This window comes from Myxocyprinus asiaticus, chromosome 36 (genome assembly GCF_019703515.2).
Source record: "Myxocyprinus asiaticus isolate MX2 ecotype Aquarium Trade chromosome 36, UBuf_Myxa_2, whole genome shotgun sequence".
NCBI lineage: Eukaryota > Metazoa > Chordata > Actinopteri > Cypriniformes > Catostomidae > Myxocyprinus > Myxocyprinus asiaticus.
Genome location: NC_059379.1, coordinates 16,884,202 through 16,909,013, shown reverse-complemented (window position 1 = coordinate 16,909,013; position 24,812 = coordinate 16,884,202). Strand labels below are relative to the sequence as shown.

Sequence of the window (24,812 nt, the reverse complement as noted above, 5' to 3'; positions counted from 1 at the left end):
TGGCAAGTCTATTGTGACCTGTGGTGGAAACACTGGTAGCCGTTTTTTCAAAGGTTGTAGAGTTCAAGGTATGACTCATAGAAAATTAGAATTTGTTTTTTCCAAATCAGTAATTGTAACATGAATTGGGCAGTGGGTGGCTTGCTAAGAATGAGGACTTCTTCAGGACTCGTAATCCTAAAACCTGTGTTTGCAAACACTGCAATGGAACCCCTTTCTAGATTTGACCTCTAGTGACAGATAGATGCTCCCCATAACATATTGTTTTTGTCTGTTTTGCAACAATGAGGGGGAGGAAATGAAGATGAACTCTGGGGCAGGAAAAGGTCATGTCTACTTAACCCCATCAGGACATAACCAATCACCAGTGCTCTTTGGCATTGACAGCCTTCCTAAAATTCACAGAGAAGATGGGAGTTCAAGCTGACAGGCCTGTCACATTAGTTAAGTGGCGCAAAGCTTTGACTGACAGCATCACCCACCCTTTCATTTAGATGTAATGCAGTTATAACTCATGGATGCTCTCCATTTGAGGTTTCTCATTGAGAAAATGCTTGAGTTGACAAGGCAGCTATAAATATAAACATGTTCTCCCACATTTGTGGTCTCTATGATTTGTGGTTTCTATGGTGTGGGTCTACTTATGCAACCAGCTTTATACACTGTTGACAAAACCAGCATGAATTTTCATGCTGTTCCAAGGTGGTTTATGCTGGTCAGTACTGGTTGTTCACCAGCTAAATTTAGCTGGTTAGCTGGTAGTCTTGCTGGTTAAGCTAGTTAAGAACTCTCTTGGGGACACCAGCATCCAAAATCCAATATATGCTGGTGACCAGCTTGCTGGTCTTTTCAGAGGGGTAGATTAAAAAACACAGCCTACTTCCTAGGGCTTTTGTATGTTAGTCTGCTTCAAACTAAGTGAGATTAACATGACATTTAGGTGAGTCAGATGTTTTGCTAAACTGTGCCATCATATTATGTTTCATTTCTGTCTCTTGGCCTTTTGTCTGTAAACACATCAGTGGCAAAACAAGATACATCGAGTCAAGCATTCAGTTGTTTTGTCAGTAAAGTTGTTTCCCGTCTGGGCACAACTAAGAGTCTAAAACTCTGGGACAGAGCAGAATGCCAGATTAAAGAAGTGGGGGGAGGTGATCATGCTGTTGTGCAACACCTGCACATCTGGCAAATCTATCCCCATCCCTTTCTCCCCCCCCCCCACATTGAGACTCTCCATTTGCTGTTGCTGTGACCTCTGTTTGTCATTATCAGCAATAAAACTCAGCAGTTGGTTGAATGTTTCTCCCTAATGCACAAATTGTCATCCAAAACTTGGGCTACGAACATGAGTATGCCCACTTTGACTAATTCTGTATTTTGGGGATCATTAATACTGTCTGTAAAATACTGTACAAATAATTTTCTTAATCAGTGTTTTTGTCTTGTTGTTGTCCAATAAAAATATATAAACATTCAACTTACCTGAGAAGCACAATTGTGTAAGATTTGTTTTCCAAGAAAATATATCTATTTTTTATTTTTTTTTACCCCATCAGCATTTTTTTTCTTGTTTGACGCATAAATCTCACTAAATTGTAAAATTTATTTAATTTATTTATATAAAAAAATGATATTTTCTGAAAACAAGTACATGCAATTTTGCTTCTCATGTAAATATGTCTTCTTGAAAGGATGTCTATATGTTTAACTGGAAAACAAGACAAAAATATGTAAGCTTATAAAAAAAGAATTAAATGTAAAATTATTATTATTATTAATAGTAGTAGTATTATTTGAAGTGAATGTGTTAAAGGAATATTCTGGGTTCAATACAAGTTAAGGTCAATTGACATGCAGCATTTGTGGCATAATGTTGATTTCTACAAAAAATACTTTTGACTCGTCCTCCTTTTATTTAAAAAAATGCAAAATTGAGGTTACAGTGAGGTACTTACAATAGAAGTGAAGGGGTTTAAGGGGTTTACAGGCAGAAATGTGAAGCCCTTATTTTAAAACATGTTAAAACTTGTGTGTTATTTGTTTAAATTGGCATTTTTGCTGGATTACATGGTTTACAGTGTTATGTCGTTATGGCAATGAAGTTGTAAATTTGCATAAATCATCTAACAGAAGAAGTTAAGCAATTTTATCACTAAAAGCATGTTAACATACTTTTTATGTCTTGTGGCTATACATTTGAAATCGTGAGTATTTTAACGTTTACTGATTGACCCCATTTACTTCCATTGTAAGTGCCTCTCTGTAACCCTGATTTTTTTATTTTTAAGAAATCGAAATGCATTTTTTGTGATAATCAAAATTATGCCACAAATGCTGTCGATTGAGCTTAACCTGCATTAAACCCAGAATATTTCTTTAAAATGAATACATGACATGACTTCTGGACTTCAGACTAGACACTGTTGTAGAAAAGACTGTTGGGAGCACCCAGGAGTAAAGAAACAGAACAAAAGATTACAAAACTAACACAGAACCTTTCAGAAATTGTATTGATTTTGAGTGTTGATTTTTTTTATTTGTGAAATAGTGATTTTTAATTAAAACATTTTTTTGTTTAATTTAAAGCAAGCTTAGTTTTTTTTTTTTTTAACAGCATTTGTACTGTTTGTAATAGCACACAAAGGACAGAAGTCTTTCTCCCATTCATGAAAATGCCCAAGAGCAGGGTAGACTCCACCCCTCATGTTCCTTTTTCTGAATAAAGGTTTTAACCCTACCCCATCCCGTTTCTCCTTTAAGTGTGCTGAAATGTGAAAATTTGGACAGCCTTTACTCTCCCTTTCTCTCTGTCTCAACACTTGAGTGTTCCAAGATGTGAGTTAATCCAGCAAATGCAGTGATGCGATGGCCATTGTTTGGTTTTGTGTCTTGTAGTAATTATAAAGGAAGTTGTGGCTATAAATTTACTTACACAGAAGAGAAGTCTACAGAAAAAAAGAGCAAGAGAGAAGAAAATAGAGAAAGATGAAGTCCCTGAATTTTCAAGCTTGTTTGGATTGCTGTGCCCTTACGTTAGCTCTCAAAGTGTCTGATATATCGCTGGATAATTCTGTCGTACTCTTCCCCCAACCCCAACCCCCCCTCCTCTAGCAAAATATGCAGCTCGATAGCTCTCAACTTTCCAAAATACAGCCGCTATGGAACAAAGTCTACAAAAACATCCTCAAGAGTGCAGAGACCCGTCATTCTACCCCGTAGAGGGGGCCAGTCTTTCCTCTTTCACTAACTTTTTGCAGAGAAACAAGCCACACGCGTACACACACACCGACACACGCGCACATTTAAGCCCCACATTTTTTATGAATGGGCTGGTTGTGAGGGACTGGCTGAGGCAGCACATTAAGTGAAAACGGAATCTCCATTCATGATTTGGACTGCCTAAGAGCTGCGCTGTTGAACACCACCTTTAAAGATTTGTTTTTCTGTATCGTTCTCTTTCTTTCTTTCTTTCTTTCTTTGTAGACCTTAAGTAAGAATTACTGGTAACACTTTACAATAAGGTTTCATTTGTTACCAACATTAGTTAACATGAACTAACAATGAATAATACATTTACAGCATTTGTTAATCTTTGTTAAATTCCAACATGTACTAATACATTTTTTACCTCATAAGTTGTATTTGGTAACAATAGTTAATTTACTATGAACTAACAATGAACAATTGCATTTTTATTCACTAACATTACCAAACATTAATACATGCTGTAAAAAATATATTGTTAATTGTTTACATTTATTCATTTGGCAGACGCTTTTATACAAAGCAACTTACAAAAGAGGAAAAACACAAGCAAATCATCTTAAGGAGACAGTGGTACGAAAAGCGCCATATTACAAAGTTATACCTCATGTTTGTTCATGATACCTAATGCATTAACTAATGTTAACAAATGGAACCTTATTGTAAAGTTTTATCAAATTTACTTTTGCTGGTGTATAATAAAACTATTTAATTTAGATGTTACCTTTTGAATTTTTTTTAAGTATGAAAGTTTATTAGAGGAACATTGCTCAAGACTAGGCAGTTGTTATGTTCTCAAAAATGATGTTTTCTTGTAAGCTGAATACCTACCAGATTGGAAGTGCCAGTAAACGGCAGCTCAGAAGCTTGTGTGAAAAAAAAAGTCTCCCGATTTTGGAAGCTTGTGTGCCAGTCTGGTGTTGGAACAAGTTAGAACATACACTTTGCAGGCTGAGGTATGGTCAGTGTGGCAATAACTTTGCTCATTGAATGGACAGCAATGTGTATTTTAATGCATCAGTGGGGCAGTGAGGGAGAACTGTGGCTAGGGGGGAAACACTCTAAACCTACCCAGGAAATTGTCCTTGAAAATTGGCAGGAAATTGGGAGCTCTTTTTCCCTTTTTCTTTTTCTTTTTATTTTTTTTTATCCTGCTGATATTGAAAGAAACACTGAGATAAAGGCTAATGATAACATGGCACACTTGTAACTTAACATTCATAAACCAATAGATATCAGAGATTTGGATGCTGAATCCAGTACCCATGATTCCAGTGCACTGTGATAGCAGTGTTTGGAGACTGTTGTATAACAGTAATTATAAATGTATAACATCTTTAAAGTCAAGGAAAATACTATTGTAAATATGTTTTTCTACTTATGCACTGCTCTAAAAAAAATGGCTATATATTGCTCTTTTGTAGAGTAAAACAATCTCACAAGCTATAGTGATTTGATTCTAATTTGTAAGTGATTCATTCTTTTGTGTCCGGTCTTTTCGATACATTGGGCAAACCGGTTTGCAAATCGGTCTGAATGATTCATTAGCAAATTGGTATGAATGAAAATTATTTCTAAAAAGCCTTACCCAGCAATCTCAAACTACTGGAAATATCATGGATAAAGTCATGAAATGTATTGGTCAAAAAATTTTGGAACCATTTTTGTCTTATCCAGCTAAATAGTGCAAGTCACTGCTCGGTCTAAGTCACTTATCTCGGTCAATTGGTTCAGCATTATTTCAGAGCAGTTCTGCTGAAACGCGAAGGGTCAGGCCTCGTATTGAAAAAGCAATGACGGATCCATTGATCCAGGGTGATCCCAGCAGTAGATCAAGTACCTTGATTGAGCGTTTTTCTATCTCACCCTGTATAATTAAGATATCAGCACAGATGGGACACAAGACAACTCTCTGTAGAAAGGTATTTCTCACAGGCTTGACAGAAATCCAATGGGCAGGTGTTATCTCCTTTGGAGATAAAAAGACACTACACATCTCCGTTCTGAATGGCCATCTCTACAGTAGAGTTCATTATACAATTTCTGCAATGAGAAGAAAATCAATATATGCATTAAACATTTAGAGGGGATTGCTATATATCGAGGGCTGATGAATGGGAGGCTAATATTTGATTACTCTTTCCACATAAAACACTATCATGTTGCATTGGGTGACATCACACTATATCATCTCTATTATATTATGCTCATCCACTTATACCATTTTCACTTTAGTCTTTGTTTTTCTAAAAGCCAAAGTCAATCTTTTAGTAGGTTGTCTTGTAACAATGTGATTTTTTATTTTTTTTTTCTTCTAAAAACAGGATGGTGTGTTTCTTTATTGGCTTAGGGCTTCATCAAAAAAAAAAAAAAAATCTATCATAAAGGGAAGTAATAGTGTTGGGTTAACAAAAACATGTCGGACGTCATTCAGGCCACATGCCTCCAGCCAGTCTCGTCCACACCCAGTCACAGCATGAAATTTCTGCACAAAAACACTTAAAAACATAAAGCATCCAAAAGCTGTGTCAAAGCTCTTCCTGACAAAGGATGTGTTGAGAGAGCACATGTACGGGTTCACACGAGATATGAGCCTTGTGTGTTTGTCAGTTTCTACTTATCTTGTCATTCAAGTTTGTCGACAATCTTTAAGCTACAAATAGCCGTCTGAAAGCCGAATGGGAAATCATTGACAGTCAGAAGTCACAATCGAACCCAATCCAGTAGAATGCAATTTTTATGGAAAACCCCAGGCCTTCACCATCTGAGAGCTTTGGCATGCCAGAACTTCCTTTTTTGTTGTGCTGTGTTTGTGATCTATTGCTCCCTCCCTTTAACATACTGATTGTGTTGACGTGAACACCACATGTCCAGCATATGCTACGGCACTCTGCTGAAATGACAGCATTGTTCCTGCAAAAGCTGTGGTTAAAAGAACAGTCCATTCTGGACTTTATTAATCCTTTCAGTAAAGATGGATTTACATGAACCTTTCCAAAGGAGCAAAAAAGCATCTCAAAAACTTTCCTACTTTCTAAATTCAAACAAAACAGTCCTGACATTTAATAAAGTATACATGTAAAAAAAAAACAACACTTTAAAAAAAGACGTGTCAGAATTTACAATGAAAAATACAGTGATGACATGACAAAGATGAAGGCATCTTTGACTCCAAAATGTACAAAGGAAAGCAACTCAATGATTTAAAGTTCATCAAAAGTGGCCTTTCCAACCATGGCCAATAACAAAGACTGTAAAAGTCTATAATAATAACAAACTTTCACTGTACACCAAAAGGTAATTTTTTTTTTTTTTTACCTTATTTTAGAAAATATTAACATATATTACTGTTGAAAATATATCAATTTTTCTGTCTAATTGCATGTTTTCTCTAGAATTTTCCAGTCTTTTTCCATATTTAAAAAAAAAACAAATTTATGAATGGTTGACTTTGGATCTTTGTGACATTCTTGGATCCATTATCTGACATGAATGTACATTCCACAATAGAATCATTATTTTAGTAGACAGTGTTTTGACACTCTGAAATAGGATTATTATTAGAGTAGACATTCTGTTTCGCAGTGCTGTCACTTTTATTTCTATTAAACACCTGATGTACTTCCTATGACAGCCAGTTGAAAAAATATCAACAGGCTAGCTTAGAGAGCAGTGTTAAGTGGGCTGCCCAAAACCAATACTGACATTTTAGCATTTAAGCCATTCTGACATAATTGGCATCCTTGTTGTACTTATTGATTTGTCACTGTTGGTCTCAAATGGCCAGTTGGAAGCCAGGTGGCATCTCTTGACTGAGGCTGTTATCATAATCTAAAATCAGATTTTGTCTAAACATCAGCTAAAATATCAAACATGCATGAATGATTTGCTCCCATCACACCAAACCCAATTTGATAATCCTTTGGTTACTGTTTGTTCAAAGTTTTATCCAACAGTCTTTGCATAATAACTCATTCTATTCAGGATATTGTGCTTTATCTAACTGTAGGTCACAGCAGTCATGTTCCTCCTGTGTAGTATGATATGTTTATAGTCTAGAGATGTTATTACTCAAACCTTAGTTTAAATTGAGTTGATGAGGATTTGGCCTTAAGTGTAGCTGTCATGATGATAATTTCCAGAATGTAATCCTTACTTGAACATACAGTGCTTTAAACAGTCCAGATAATCACTAGTGGTAAGGTTTAACTGAAAAGTAAAGTGCTGAAAAGTTCTTGTAATGCCTTTAAGGGATAGTTCACAATAAAAATAATCCATATGACTCATACACTATCTTACTAGTAATCTAAAACCAAATAATAGCTTTGTGTTAGGAACAGACTGAAATTTAAGATGATGTTCACTGAAAATATTTCCTTGAGGATCTTGCATAACAGCCGTGGTCTCCATTCACTTTTATTGTATAGAAAAGAGCAGCTTGGACAGTAACAACAACAACAAAAAAACTTTTTTTTTTTTTAATCAATTCGCTATTGATTACTTGTACTTTGAACACAACCAGTGGACGAAACCTCAGAGCTCTCTGTTAAGTCACCTTACCTCCATCTGTCACAGCTGGTGGACCTTTTTTCTCTGAGGTGGGGGGTTATCGGGGTCCTGAGATTTGGTTGTGGTGGTAGTTGACTGTTTAGCCCTCTATAATGATCCCCTACTTCCTAAAGCACTCAACCATGACCATCACCTTTCACCCCGATCCTCTTCACTGAATCATGCTATTTACATGTAAAGTCCATTTCCCACCTCTAGCCCTGCCTGTCTCTATAGGCCCATCCTGAATGGAGACACTCTTGTCATTTAGGTACAATGCTACTGGTTTTTCACACTTAGATGTAGCTTGAAGGGAGATGTGAAAGTTAAAATCAGCACTCAAAAGTAAGGAGAGGATGCTTTAAATCTATGTTTATAATAATGGCAGATTTGTGGTGTCAAAATCAAACTAATTTTAAGCTCATGGTCTGCGTGGACAAAATATCACTTTATACGGACCATTTTTTTAAAAAAAAACCTTGATGTACCCATGAACATGCTCTTCTGGAGCTTAAAAAGTCCAGAATTAACTTTATACTGCTTTAAGAACCAAAATGGGTAGAAAAAATAGGAGCAAAATTTATTATTAATTTAAAACACCAGAGGCTTTACATTACATGTAGGGCCTACAGATGAAATTAGTATTTAAGGAATATTTAACAAACATTAATACTGACAACATGATTCATGCACCCTGACATAGACTCCATTTAGCCTAATAACTGACAAACGCTATCCCCCAGACATTTTTTGCATCAATTAAAATGTGTTTATCTTTTCCTGTGATGCTGCCTCCCAGATATGGTTCTGGTCCCATGGAAACCAGGAAGTAAACACGTTCATACAATCTATGGCTGTGTCTCGTTTCGAAGGCTGCGTGCTAGGTAGGACGTGTCCTTTTAAGGCTGCAGTATACCGAGCGTCCTCCTCTAAACAAGCCTTGTTTAAACATGACAGCCTTCGTAGGACAAACGAAAACGGAATGTAACATGGTTGCTATGACAGCACGCCACTCTTTAACAAGCGCCAGCACTTTAAGTGAGATGGGAACAAAGTCCCTTTGGAAGGGAATGTATGAGGTAAATTTTAGGACTGTTACAATGATTTGAAGAGAAAAGAAAATAGATTTTACAGGTGTACTTTTAGTCTAATAAATTATTTTAATTATATATTAATATAATTATACATATTATATACTCTGCACTTATCTACTGAGGTACTTCAACTTGGGAATTAACATTCCTTGCGTTTGAACATCATATTTACGGGCAAATTGGCGTTGTTATTTTTTTTTTTTTTTAGACTTTTCCGTTGAAGCAAAGAATTGTGGGTTGTGAGTGCCCACGAAGGATACACCTCATGCATCCTCCGAATACCCATGAAAGAAGGTTGCATTGGAAGGCTGTATTCGAAGTGTCCTACTCGCTTTTCTGAAATGAGACAGCCTCTGATGTATGCGGCTGACAAATGCGACCTCCAGAGGACACAGCCTTCCAAACGAGACACAGCCAATGATGAGCATGATTCGGAGGTTGCTTTTTCTACTCCACTGACTGTTGGGTTTAGGGTTGGGGTTTGGGTTAAGGGGTACAGTGAATAAAGAATGCATTCCTGTTGACTGTATTATATCATTTACAACTGAAAATATAACTTGCTTTTGGCACTATTCTGTGGACATTTCACCCTGAAACTGGAGTTCACATGTACCCATACTTTTAACAATATTTCCAGCTTTGGCCACAGAGAGGCAGTGATTCAAATTTCGGCAGACACAAGCCGAATTCAGCAGCAAAACGTTTGACCTGTTGCTGCCAAATTTACATTGTGATCAGTCTAATATTGACAAGAAAAAGAGACCCTTCGCTGGATAACTTTATTAGCTTTAATAAGCCATATAAAACTGAATATTAATGCAATATTTGGCCAACAACAAAAAAATATTTTATCTAATAATCATTCAGTGGTGACTTTCCTTGCACACGTCATCATTATTGCTGCAAGCAACTGGAAAAATGAAATGGGTCGGCCTGAAGTTGCATGACCCAGATCCAGTTTCAGTTGAAAAGCATACATTTGCGTGTATGTGCATGAATACCAAATCGTTAAAGGTTTTACACCTGTAGGATGTGAGACAACATGAAACAGAAACACAAGAATTGAACAAGTTAATCTGTCCTGCTGTAGTTCAAAGTGATCAATGGACATATATATATATTAGCATATATATATATATATATATATTTATTATTTTCCTCAAGTCATCCTGCTTTGATGTCTTTGACACCACTGATTTAAACTCTTTGATGAGCTATTGCAATAATACAGAAGGCATGGATTACAGAGTCTTTCCAGTAAAACCTAAATTCCATTTAAGTAAAAACATATTTATAAAGAGTTCCTCTTTCACTATTAGGCATTATGTTGGTAAGCACTCTGGTAAGTTCCCACGCACTTAACAGGACAAGAACCAAGTATATCTAGTATCCTAGAAATAATACCTAAAAATATGAGTGGTTTGGGGGAAAAGTGATGCAACTTTCACATGAATCATAATGAGAGAAAGCAGAAATGGAGTGCTTGAGGTAAATGACACTGGAAAAAGGAGAACAAGACGTTCCTTCATTGTCACTTCTCTGTTTACTCGGCTGCCATCAGTCTATAAACTCAGGGATATTTAACAACAGCTGGACATATATAATGTTATGATTATGTTTCATGTTTCCAAGGTGTCCCTCTATCCGTGGCCGAAAAAAATTTACTCTGTTACTTCCCATTTTAAGTGTATTTAGAGAAGAATTATTAATTTTTTTTAATGCAATGGTTTTATTTTCTACAGTGATTCTATTTTTACAATATTTCCGCTATGGATGTTTTCATGGGCTGAATAGAAGACAATGCCAACACTGTCCTGCATGGGTAAAACAAGATACAAATAAACTTTTTGACCAATGAATTTCGCAGACTTTTCACAGACCTTTTTCAGGTAATTTAAGAGCAAGGATTTATTATAAATCACTTGATATAGAATGTTGGTGTGAATTTCCATTAGTATGTCAGATACAAATCTTTTGAATTAATACATTTACACGAAAATGTCCCCAACGAGTCTCTAAAGAGACTTTCCTCTACACAAAAAGAGCTTTTTCTAGGCAGTTAAATATTTCAGGCAGAGTAAAGTTTGAAAAATGTGCTTTCAGTATAGGGATTTTTATAAAGACTTTTTGTTTGTTTTTTTAGGACTTCTTAAGATTTGTCTAATTCTCATGACTTTTCCAGGCCTAAAAATCATAATTTTAGTTATTTTATTTTTTTATCCTACAACTGTGGAAAACTTGTAAATACTTAACCTGGCTTTGTCCTGACTTGGTCTCTCTCTCTCTCTATCTGTTTTAGTATTGCCTGTCAGATGACAGGACATTGGGTGTTACAGTATAGGAAGGCCATTCCCTCCTCCTTTTTTTGTTTTTGTTTTGTGAATGAAATGTGTAATTACCTGGGCTTGTGTTTCAGCAGTGCCTGTTCTATTAGGTCTACGCCCACGACAATCATCACATAAACAGCCATAAACACAGAGCTTCTGCTCAGCTGGGCTAGCACAGCTGCTGCTGTTTACCCTGAGCGGCCCAGAAAAACATCCTGTACCGTGCAGTCTGTGAGCCAGGCAGCTCACATCCAATAATAAACAGCACTGCAGCTCAGACCCAGACCCCATGCAAGCTGGGTGGTTCCTCTGCTACTCCTCAGCCAAATGCCAAAATCTCCTCTAAAAGCTGGCCTGAAGAAACATTACAATTCTTATTTAAATGACCAGCTGCTGTGTGTATATAAAAGACATACTCATTTAATCACAGTCAATTGTTTTTTAGCAGTTCTGCTCTTTGAATCCTCATGCATATAAATGTTACTTAAAGTGTTAGATCTCATTTTCAATAGTGATTAATAGAAATTTTAGTGACTTGCAAGTATTGAACAATTAACCACCACCAAATGCAAGAAAATTTTTACTTTGGTGAGTAATTTAAATGGGATTACACATCTGTTGGCCAGTATAGCAACTGCAACATAACATGGTTTATGTCAGATTGTGAAGACAATTTGCCCCTCAAGTAAGTGGCAATGTAAGTGACATGAGCAAGTCAAATCAAAGACACACAGACCATCTACTTAATAGTATCTGCTGCGCCTTCTAACAACTTTCACCAGGTGACATTTTATCAGAGGAGATGACTGAATTTGTTTTTCTCCATTACTCTTTGTGGGGACACTTGTGTAACATTTTACAATACTTGGTGTATTCAAACAGCACTATTTAATTGCTTATGATGTCCTTTGAAGTTGAGTGCAGGGAACATAATACATTTTACTATGTCAACTATGGTGGAGTTAAATCTAGGTGAGAAGTTACAAATATTTGCTTAAATGCTTGTGTGGGTGTGTAGGTATGATTGCATGTTCTATTGCCCTCACTATAGCTAAGGACAAGCCAAGCCCTTATAAAGTAGTAGGAATGCACAAATGTGTATCTTTTCTCTTAGTACTCTTGTTTAGATTTGTGAGTCATGAACTTGTGTAGTATTTTTAGCCCAAAGTATTTGCCATTTTTAGTGTACCTGTTTCTCTCTGTATTGCAGCAGTTGCATTTCATAGCCCGCCTGTAAAGATCAAGAAAGAGCCCCAGAGTCCCGGCTCAGACCCCAGCCAGTCCTGCAGCCACAAGCAGAGCTTCAGCTACCCCAATGGAGAGCAGTGCCTTTACGCCAGGTCAGTTAAAACAAGCCAAGCAATATAGAATCCTCTAAACTCACTCTGATGGTGCAAACATGATCTATAACTGGAAAGAAAAGCATTGTTGAGTTTGATAGTGTCTGTGTTCTCTGCAGTGCCTACGAGCAGAAAAGAGCAGCCGTGGCAGCAACAGGATCAAAGAGCTCTTGCCCAGGGACTCCCATGTCTCCTATGCAGCATTACTCCCCAAAACCAACAGTGGGCACTCGGCCGGAGTCAGGGTACATGAATCCTCCCTCAGCCAGCCAGTCCCATGCTTGTCACAGCCACAGTTACCCCATGAACCTTAGGTAATGCCACTAACACTCTCGGTATTCCTAGTCTGACTGATACTCATCGAATAAACACACTTTTTCACTGATTTTGTCTATTAGTTACTCATATGATCTGTTAGTGTTTCTCAAATCTGGTCCTGGAGGAGCCTCAACACCACATCCCTTATTTGGCACACCCGGTTCAGGTCATGGAGCCTATTAATGAGTTAGTGTGTAGAATCAGGTGTATTAGATAAAGGATGCATCCAAAATGTGTTGTATTTAGAGTCCCCTAGGACAAGGTTTAAGAAATACTGTTCTATTCAGTGTTGTAATTGATCTATATTATACATACAATATATATGTAAATGTTTAATTAGAAGAGAGCATGTAATGGATCCTTGCATTTTAACAGAGTTTTTGTGATGATCAAGGCTTCATCCTATATTTTTCTCACAGTTCCAGGTTCCCTTCCGGCTCGGCAGAGATGTGTCCACCATTCAGTTCCCAAGGCCAGGCAATGCAGCGCATGCATCCTGCCCATGCCAGTGGGAGTGGTGGCTACAGTCGGCAGCACTCTGACCCCTGCTTGCCTTATCCTCCTCAGCAGAACTTCAAGCAGGAGTATCTGGACCCTCTGTACGACCAGGCTGCCCACATGGCTGGGCCACAGCCTCACCGGTTTCCTCCTGCCCTTTTGATGGTCAAACAGGAACCCACTGACTACACTTATGAACCTGGTAAGAGAGTCAGGCTCTGTACTAAAACATAGTGGCTACATAGGTAGCTACCTTTTAAGGCATCATTCTAACAGAGATGGAACCTCATAAGTGAATGATTTGGAATTCTCTACATGTAACATGCACACCAAACAAATAGAACTCCGCACAAGAGACTCAAATCACTAAGGATTCCAGTAGAGTTTTACATCAGCATGTTGCTGGTGATTCTAAATGCAGACTATGTAGACAACTCGCTAGGTTGTGGAAAAGGTCGACACTGAAATAATTCACTCGAAGAACAGTAAAAAGATCATGATCCTAGGGCAGAGTCCTACTCATGCCGAAATTTGAGCCATGCGAGAAGCTTTGAAATGGTGTCTTTTCTCCTCTCTGTTTCTGGAAAATCAAAGACTGTGGTTTAGACTAGCAATGTAAAAAGTAAATTGGTGGTTAAAATGTAAAACAATTTCTCTCTCTCTCTCTCTCTCTCTCTCTCTCTCTCTCACACCTTCCCTTTCAAAGGACTTTGTTTGTTCTTCTCTACTCACACTTTGCAAATGTCTCTGTACTTCTGTCTCCGGTCTCCTCACTCATGCTCTCCTCCTCTCCTACCCTTCTGTCTGTTCTGTCGATGTGCTATTAGATCTATATAATATAGATTTATATTATACTGTACATACAGTATGTACATGTTCTATTAGAAGCAAGCAGGTAAGAAAGGGTCATTGCATTGAATGGGGCCATTCACACAGGATGCATTCTTGTGTTTACAAAAAGCAAGACAGAGTGCAACAAAATGGAACAAAATGGTTCTTGAGATTCGTTTTTTTCCAAAGTTGAACTACTTTGAACTTGACACCATATCTTTAAGATGCTAAAAACACATCAAGATGCAATGCACAGGCCAAAGACATCCATCTGATGCATGTGTGCATAGACAAACAGTTAAAAAAATTGTGCAGATAGAATGCAAGAACGTGAAGTGTACAAAAATATTTAAGCTAGACACTGCATAATGAATATCACAAAATGTGCTTGTCTCAAGATGCATTTTTTAAAAGTTGAAGTATTTCTACCTTGACACAGCATCTAAAAAAATGTGGCACTTTGCATGAGATGCTAAAAAAAAAAACAGCGAGATGAGGTGCTCTTGTCAAAGATGTTTAAATAGATAAACAATTGAAAATCAGCGCAGATGGAATCCCTAAATCTCACACTCTGTTTTACTCTCTCATCATCTCTGTGCCCTTCAAACGAAATCTTCCACATCCACTGACACTTTGCGAAGGTCTCAACAGTATTTCTGTACTTCTCTCTCTGGTCACTCCTTCACCCCTCCCCTTTTGTCTGTTCTTCAAGAGGGAGGGAGGCATAGGAATTTCATTGAGAAAATGGAGGACACTGGAAAGACTAGAATCCCCAGTGGAGAGCTCGCGGGTGTAGGGTTGCAGCAGCGGCTTCCTTTTCTGCAGAAAGATGAACTCATAATGGAAAAATGAGGAGTAGCCTCAGTAACTCGAGCCTGTGCACTGGCTTGGTCGAGCAAGGCAGGAGGGAGGAGAGGGAGGTGTGTGATGTGGAAGTTGTATTGAAGGGAAGGGGCATGGTGTTGAAGCCGGCGGGCTCGGGCGATACACTCACAACCCAGATGAGCTCACCTTCTCCCACTCAGCTTAGTGACTGGCACAGGGTCGAAACACAATACCCTGCGTAGGTCCTGCTTATCAGTGTTCTGTAAAAGACTACCAACAGTGATCTAACGGACATAGATGACCATAAAAAAAGTGTTATGGTCATGAAAACAGAAACTAATTCTTTTAAATTTAAACAAAGCCAGCATGAATTTGACTTTTCTGGGTTTTTTTCTTTTTCTCCGTATGTGGTAACACCTCTAAACTCACCAGGGCGTGATCTGAGACTAAGATGATTCCAATTTAGCAATCAACAGCAGATGAAATATAATAAAAAAAATCTATTCTAGAATAAATCTTATGGACTGATGAAAAAAATATATAGTCCCTACCAGATGAGTTCAAATGTCTCCAAATATCTGTAAGACCAAGATATTAACACATCCTGTGAAGTGTCAATATTGCTCTAGGGGGCTTGCACATTTTAGCTTCACTATGATCAAGGACTGAGTCTATCAAAAGATTAAAGTCTCCTCCCAATATTATATCATGAGGGGTGCCAGTGACTTGCAACATCCCTTCAAGATCTATAAAAAAAAACCCTGATCATCAACGTTAGGTGCGTAAATATTAGCCAAAATAAGATTTTGCCCCTGAATTTCTGTTTGAACAATAATGACTACTCCTAATTTATCTTTAATCTGTTTGAGATATTTGAATTGCAGATGTTTACTTATCAGTGTAATGACTCCCCTGCTCTTACTTGAGCCAGCACTAAAGAAAACGTGTCCACCCCATATCTTCCCAAAATTTTCAGCTTCCTGCAGGGAAAGATAAGTTTCTTGAAGAAGCACTTTATTATATTTCTTATGATTAAGAAGAGAAATAACCTTCCTTCTTTTTATGGGATGCCCCAACCCATTCACATTCCACGTGGAGAGAGACAATCCACTCATATTAACATTTGAGAAAAAATCGATTGTTTGTCAAAAACAAAATTATAAAGACAACAATCAAACCCCGAACGTCCCCCAGAGCCAAACAAACAGAAAAAAGAAAAACATGCGCATTAACCCTACGCACAACAGCGCCAACTGGTGTCCATCCCACTAAACTCAAACAGTCCACGTACGCCTATGAGAGCCCCCGTGACAACTTTGCCTTCAGAATGCTCAAGTCCGGTGTTTCTATATAAATTTTGTGAAACACAATTACACAACAAAAGATAATCTATAAAACAAACTCCAGCCAATAGGCAGAATAAACACAAAGAACATGTAGATTCATCCACATAACTGTCCCTTAGGTGTGTTTCCTCCACAAAACAAACTCCAGCCGCTAGGCGGAACCAACATCAAAAAAAAGATAAAGAAAGCTGCTCATTTTCCTCGGACAGTCAAACAAATGTTCAGTGAGCTGGCCCATTCGACTGCTACATGAGTGCAACAAATGACCTAATCACTCCAATGTCCTGCAAGAAATACTCCACAAAACAAACTCCAGCCAATAGGTGGCATAAGCACAAAGAACGTGCAGATTCATCCACAACACTGTCCTGAAGGAGTGTTATTCCACAAAACAAACTCCAGCCGCTAGGCGGAACCAACACAAAAAGAAACATAAAAGGCGCTCAGTTCCTCGTACAGTCAAGTGAATGTTCAGTGAGTCAGGCCCACTTGGCTGCAACGTGAGTACCACAAAATAACTTACTCCATTGAATTTATGAAAGACAATGCTTGCTGTGGGCATGTGAATGTTTTGCAGCCATCCTTTAGCATCTATTCTCAATTTGGCCGGGAACATCAGTGCAAAAGCAACCTTCCGTTGATGTAAGAGTTTCTTGCATTCCTTGAATCGATCATGTTTCTCTCTTGTCGAATTCGCAAAGTCTGGGAACAAGAAAAATGCTGTGGTTTTTCTAAGAAAGCCTTCCTTTAATCCTCACCTCGCATAACACGAGATCTTTATCGGATGATCTCAGAAATTTTGCCAGAATTGATCGGGGCCTGTCTCCCTCAGTGGATCCCCGAGCCGGAACCCTGTGAGCTTGCTCGATTTCCAGCTTATGGCCTGTTATAACGAGCAGACTCAAAAAGAGCCCGTCCAGGAATTCCACCATATTCTGACCCTCTGCTTCCTCAGGAATTCCAACAATACGGACGTTATTTCACCGACTACGATTCTCCATATCCTCCAGCTTCTCCCAGACATGCTCCAAATCCCCAAATTCCCTCTCCGATGACTCCAGATTATCATCCGTTTCTCGACGTCCCCCACTCTTGTAACCACCTCAGTGAATTTCATCTCCATGGCAGTGATCGATCGACATATTACAGAAAGATCCTCCAAGTCAGCAACGACCTTCGTCAGCATTGCTGAGAAGTTCAACAATTCTCGCCGAATTTCCCGCACTTCACCGGCCAAATCTGCTCCCTGGTCCGCGGTCTTGTCAGGGGCATCAGCTTGAGCACGTAAGTGTCTTTTAATGTCTCCAGAGCCCAAAGATTTTGAATTCTTTGACATATTGTCTTCCTAGAATAGTTAAGGAACAGAGTGTATCGAATCTCACCGGTTTATGACAATAATAGTGTTAAAACTAGCAAAGTGCACAGAGCTCGCCAATCACACGTCCGAACCTTGCATGGCATCACGTGACTCAGTTTTTCTTTTTTCTTTTTGTGGTACTAGTTGTCTTTTTTTAACAAATGCCCTTGAGAAAGCTTGATACTTTTTAGAGGTCAGATTCATACAAGCAGAAATGTGGCAACTTTGGTGGGGATAGCCTGAAACAAAATGACGTTTGTGTGTGGATAAACTGTGCTATCTGAGGTAAAGCCCCTGTTAGTACAGCACATTATCAGTAGATTCATCCCTGCCCAGGCCAGTGGCTGCCCCACTGCTACAAAACAAAAACAAAGAGCTAAAACAGAAAAACAGTGTAAGTGAATTGAATTATTTTTTTATTATTTGGTATGCCCCCATTTTGCTTTAATAACAGCATGCACCCAAGCTAGCACAGACTTTGTGCAAATCCCAATGATCCATGTTATCCCAGCATGATTTGAGAATGTTCCAAAGAGCATGATGTGTGCTTCAATGGAAGCAAGGAAATCTGGCCTTTAGTACAAAGTAGTTAACATGGTCAGTGTCACAAGTTTGCTTATTTGATTAGTGACCTAGAAAGAGTACACAACATTTGCTATTCATTTTGTTTTAATGTTTCTTTGTTTTAAAATGTTTGAATTCCTAAAACTTTTTTATTTTTTCTATGTTTGATATAGATTTTGAATCCCAGATTTTCAGTGTGGTCTCAGACTTTTGAAACCCATTGTATTTTCTTGCAAACATGAAAAAGGAACAGAGTGTTGGAATTTACTGACACTTATTTGTACGCCATGCCAATTTTGTTTTTGAAGGGGTTCTTTGCATGTGTTTCTGCACACATGGCAGAATTTCAGAATAAGAGTAAACAAGTTTGCCCCTTCATTGCTTACAGTCCAAGATCTCAGTCAACAGTAACATTAATTTGAGCTGCCTATGTAGAAAAGTGCTCCAGTCCCTCAGCGTCGAGAGCTCTTTTCTCTGGTGACCTCTTATCAGGGCCTCAGCCACTGCATTCTCCAGGCATGAATCACTGCTCCACCTCACAAACTAACCATTTTTTATTTAAACAGTACATATAGAAAGAGGGTGAGAGCAAGAGAGAGTTTAGAGCAACACAAGAACTGCTCTTTGGTAACAACTGAGTGCACATTATGAGGGACAGAGTGATCTCTGAACTTTTCTCATTTTCACTTTTTTATGTGTGTGTGTGGCACATTTAATCTAATCTTTTGTTTCTATTTTTAAATTACTTGTTCAGTTAATATTACTTTAATTTGTTCATTTTTGTTTACATTTGTTAATTGGAACTTTTTTTTTTGTTTACTCCGCAATCTTTATTTCGGTTGCCTTTAACGGAGTGTTACCCCATGTGACTCTATCCTCCCTAGCAACCGGGCCAATTTTGTTGCTTAGGAGACCTGGTTGGAGTCACTCAGCATGCCCTGGGATTCGAACTAGCGAACTCCAGGGGTGGTAGCCAGCGTCTTTACCACTGACCTACCCAGGCCTCCTCCTATTTCCACTCTTAATATTTCCTTTAATACTACTTAAAATAATATAAAAATGAACATAAATGTTGATTTAATCGTGGTGATTTGGCCACAGTGAATGTCGGGGAGTGCAGAGAAGTGTTTGATCCGGAGGGGGGGGGGGGGGGGGGTCTGTCAATTGCACTTGTTCCCTCCCGTGGCTCCACATCGCTTTTGTGTAGATTGCATCAATGTATTACTAATATTGTAGTAGCCATGTTTTTTGGCAGAAACCATCTTTTTAATGCAATTAACCATGGTGTTAGTACAGTAATATGGTGGTAATATAGTAACCATGGTTAATTATGTGGTTACTGTAAATTTACAAAAAATACCATGGTGAAACCATGGTTACTGTTGTTAAAAGGTAAGGTTATGGTTAGGTTTAGGGGTGGAGGTAATGTAGTGTGTCTGTGGGACTCTAAATAAGCACAATAAACACACTGCAGTGATGCTTATATACTGTATATTAGTATTTAAATATGGGTGCAAATAATATCTGCCACTTGTACCAGGGTGCAATTAGTATCTACCATTATTTGCACCAGGGTTGGGGTGCAAATAATATCTGCCACTATTTGCAATGGGGTGTAAATAGCATTTACCATTATTTGCACCAAGGTGCAAATAGCATGTGTCTTTATTTTAACTGACTTTTAGACTGTTTTGCATGACTGATATTTCATTTTATCTGTTAATGTTACTTCTTTGCACTTTGATTTTCCTTGTCATTGTACATACACAACTACACTGCTATCACTGACAATACAAAGGTAGCTTTTTTGTCATGACAATAAAGCACATTAAAATTGCATTGAGACAGAAGAGTGGTACGACAGATCTTTACCATGGACATGAAGTTGTGCTCTATCTTTTGCAGTGCTTAGTGACTGTTTTGCATCCATGCTCTTTACTACCTAAAAAATATATCTGCAGACAGGTGATATTATGACAAATGACTTTTATGACAAATGCTCCTTTTGTCCTGCTGCACACAGTGGCAGAGGTTATCATTTATGCAGATGTACCAGTCACACACTAAAGAAATAGTGCCACAAAAGGACCAGCACTGGTTGTCTTTTCACAGAGCGGAAACATAGATAAAGATTGTCATTTAATTTGTATTCATTCTTTACTGAGGGTCATGGATTTATGTTTATCCCACAGATGTGCCTGGTTGCCCTTCCATGTACCATCACAACGAGGGCTATCACAACCCACAGCACAACAGTGAAGGTTAGATGCACACTAACAAAGATCTAGTCTCAGGACATGGTTTGTTCTTCTAGTATAATTCTAGTGTACACACTCAGAGCACATCAGGATTGGCCAGAACTGTGCGGTCACTGGCTAACCAGACCTGAGGGTCTGTGTTGCTGTTGGCACGGACATTCGTTTCTCCCTTGCTTAAAGAATTCTAGGGTAAATATTACTACTGGAAAAGACGGGTGTTTTTCCTGGAGTGAAGAAAAATAACCATCTTTTCCGTTCGCTGCATTTGCCGCACCATTTTGGGAATTTTCAGTTGTTAGATGATCTGTAATGAACCATTAGATATAGAAATTGAAAGTACCTTGCTTCACAGAACTAAAAAAATAACACCCATCAAGATTACATGTTTCCCATACCTCATGTGGTATCATAAATTCCAGTGCAAAATATCTCCAGTTACTTGTATTGTACCTTGAGGATATGTTATTACTAATGATTGCCATTAATGCATTAACAATATTTATCATATTGTCTTTGTATCCTTGACTGGCACAAAGACCCACGTCAAAGCTGTGCACTAACACTTCCCTTGTCCTCTCTTTAGGTTACATGTTTGAAAATGACTCCCGCGTTGTTCCTGAGAAATTTGAAGGTGAGTCTTACATATCCAGACATAACTTCTATGGTCTCTACAGATAATTAGTACTGCAACTAAAGCTACACCAACAAAAACAAGAACATTAATTTATCTGCATCTTAGCCTTGCAATACGACGAGTACATGCTGTTATTGAAGCAAAAGGGTGACATACCAAATACTGAGAAATTCAATTCAACTTGCACTTAAATTGTTATACTAAGTATCATTTGTAATGAAAGAAAAAACTGTATTGCTGTATATTAGAAGGATAAAAGCATATTCGCGTGTGGTCATAGACTTTTGGATCCCAGTATGTAAACCGTAACCAGTAGAACTATGACAAGCTGAACTGACTGACAAATTTATTGTTTTTTTTACTAGTTGAAATTAAATTTTTTGATATCAAGAATGTATATTTCTGTGAATAATAATGACATTTATCATATGAAGAATAACATTTTTACTAGTGCAAATGTAATCCTATTCCCAATTTCAAGAATTAGCATTTTAACTAGTGAAAATTTAATTGTTGATACCTAAAATTCATCTCTTGCACATGATTAAAAGTAAATTTGGCTTGCCATAGTAGTGCTGAATTGCACAACTATTAGTGCATAAGTATTGTTAAGTTGGTTCAGAGAGTACATGATGATGACCCTGGATTTTGTAAAGCAGCAAATTTGTCAGTTTCTCACAGTCCAGTTGAAAGTCAGGTCTTGAACTGCTGCAGGATATTGCAGTAGCTGAACAAGTAGAAGCAGCCAGCTGTGGTGTCAGTTACTGTCAGTGTTCCCATGCTCAAACATAAGTATACTGCCACTAAGGCTTGACTTTTAAAGGGAAATTATAGACAAGAGAGGAAATGATAGATTTATGCAATCACACCTTCTATTCCTTTGTTCTGATGATCATCCACCCTTTTAAAACCTTAATCCCTGGTCTTAATTCAGCATTACAGATATCATTTGTTTTTAGCTTGGATTAAGAATTTTTTTGAATGTAATTATGGTTTACAGGTGAATTCATGGATGATCTCTTTTCTGTGTTTAGGCGAGGTAAAGCAGGAAGGCGGTGGCGTGTTTCGTGAGGGCGCCCCCTATCAGCGCCGTGGTTCACTGCAGCTCTGGCAGTTCTTGGTGGCCCTCCTCGACGACCCTGGCAATGCGCATTTCATTGCGTGGACCGGCCGTGGCATGGAATTCAAACTCATTGAACCAGAGGAGGTAATGCAAAATGTCACACAAAATATAACTTTTATCCAAAAGATATTAGAAGTAATTGATCATTCAAGAAGAACTAAGTGGACAAAATTAATGTTTGGTTTTCAGATCAATTCTATGTGATCTTTGTTCAACTTTCATTAGAGTATAAAGACAATAAACAATGTGTTTTTGAGATTTGCTTGCAATTAGCTCACACTTTCCTAGGGTCTAAGAACTCATCCACACAATGCCAGTTTTCCATTAGCTGCCATGCATTATTTACCCCGCTTAACAGCATAGTGAAATAAAGTGGAGAACGGCTCCATTACCAAATATTACAACCTTCCATTTTTCCGGAGCCTAAGCACACTGCAGCGGTCGAGACATGGACGTTAACCTCCCATTGTCTGTGGTCAGTAGACGGCTAAATGGCATGACTCAGCAGACTTTCATGCAGAGATGCATCCATCAGTTTTGCCCTACTGTCCATATGAAACATTCATTACAAACAAAGTTTTACTATCACAATTAAAGCTTGGCTTTCCAAACAAACTATATTTTCCTCTGAGAAAAAATGGCAGCATCCCCACAAGTTTACAGGCCTGCGGTAGGGGGACAGTTTTTCTCAAGGGTCCTCAAGTTGAACCTTGAAGTTTTGTTGAAGGATAAATACGTATTTCCTCTAGGTTTGAGAGCTAAACTCAGATTCCTGAGCTGTGTGCTGTGTTTTGTTTTTGGTCATAGTTTCATAGTAATTTGGTTATATAAAAGGGAACGGAATACATTTGTGGGGACTCACCCTTCCGTCTCATGGTTGGGAGCTATCATGCATTCACTAATGACCCCTTGTGTTCAGATGAACTCATTGCAATTTTGAGTACAAACAGCAGAGCATATCATATTGGCTAACCAGTTGTAATATAGCTATCATGGTAGAGATTGACCAATATTGTATTTTTAGGACTGATACAGATTATTTGGTCACACTTTTCAATAAGATTCTATTTGTTAACATGAGTAAATGCATTTGGTATCATGAACTGACAATTAACAATATTTTTTTGTCACCTTGGACTAACACTGACACCTAGGGGCCTGGATGCAGCATTATTCAAACTGAAAGTTTTCAGTTACAGATGCCATTGTCAAAATTCCCTATTCAGAGTCAGCCATGTTTAATATAATCCATGAGTGAAAGTGAGATTAAGTAAGTAATATTGGGCTGGTCATGTGATCCTAAAATGGCCGCCCCATGAAGGGACCCTCTCCATGGCATGTAGAATAAAACTGCTTTTATAAGGTTACTGATATGACTGGAGTTTTAATTTAATGTTAGTGGACATTTTGTGCAAGATGTTTCAAAATTACTATTAATTTCTTTTGGAGTAAAACTCTTAATGAGGATAAAATTAATGAGTGCACCTTTAATTAATAATAATACTATTGTTCATTGTTAGCTCATGTTCATATTGCATAACCTAACATTAACATATGCAACTTTTAATGTTATAATGTATTAGTATTTTTTTAAATGAACATTAACAATAAATGCTGTAAAACTATTGTTTATTTTTAGATGATGTTAACTAATGTAGGTATTACCTTTATTGTAGTGTTTATTCTACAATATCCTTCTATCCTTAATCCTTATTGAATAATTTTTTTAGTGTGACAATGTTTTTTAACAAAACAATAAATAACCATTAGACCTCAACTATAAAACATATGCATAATGAATTACAACAAAAATAATCATGCAAATATATATATATATATATATAATATATATAATATATATAATATTATTATTATTATATTTTATTTTGCCATTTAAATTGTTGTTGAATTGTCTTAAGCAGTTTTCTTTTTAGCTCTTGTCTGATTGTTAAGCTTAACATGCAATGCATTTCCATGGGTGCTACAAGAAAATTTGAGGGAATGTATACAACAGGCATTTCGGCCACTTGTGGGCCAGAGCATCCTGTCCCAATGGACTTGACTTTTCGGTCCTCGCAAACCACCGACGGCAATGAGTCGTCATTTCCGATGCAAACAAATCTACCTCTGCCTCGCCAAAGCACTGCCAGATCAACTGTACAACATCCGGGTGAAGCCTCCATTCTCCCGGCTGTTGTAGATCCCTGGATAGAGCGTCTGCCACCTGATTGTTCTATCCTGGCAGATGAACCGCTCTCAATGACGCCAGTCGGTACTGAGACCATAAGAGGATCCGTCGAGTCAGTTGTAAGGAATTGAGAGACCTGGTGCCGCCCTGATGATTCAGATGAAAAACCGTCGATGTGTTATCCGAACGGACAAGCACATGGTGGCTTACAAGGGCTGGTAAGAAATGTTGCAACGCTAGAAACACTGCCTTCAATTCTAGAATGTTGATATGCTCCAAGGCCTCTATTTGCAACTA

At 38.0% G+C, this 24,812-nt stretch overlaps 1 protein-coding gene across 2 annotated transcripts in view; it reads left to right on the top strand.

Annotated features, from left to right (window-relative positions):
• LOC127426992 (ETS translocation variant 4) overlaps nucleotides 1–24,812 on the top strand; it is a 38,298-nt gene that overhangs the window by 8,213 nt on the left and 5,273 nt on the right. For both annotated transcript variants that reach the window (XM_051674266.1, XM_051674268.1), the window contains exons 5-10: nucleotides 12,444–12,573; nucleotides 12,693–12,887; nucleotides 13,311–13,591; nucleotides 20,505–20,573; nucleotides 21,154–21,201; nucleotides 22,239–22,411. In XM_051674266.1, coding sequence (XP_051530226.1) covers nucleotides 12,444–12,573; nucleotides 12,693–12,887; nucleotides 13,311–13,591; nucleotides 20,505–20,573; nucleotides 21,154–21,201; nucleotides 22,239–22,411 — 896 coding nt within the window. The remainder of the gene's footprint in view (nucleotides 1–12,443; nucleotides 12,574–12,692; nucleotides 12,888–13,310; nucleotides 13,592–20,504; nucleotides 20,574–21,153; nucleotides 21,202–22,238; nucleotides 22,412–24,812) is intronic.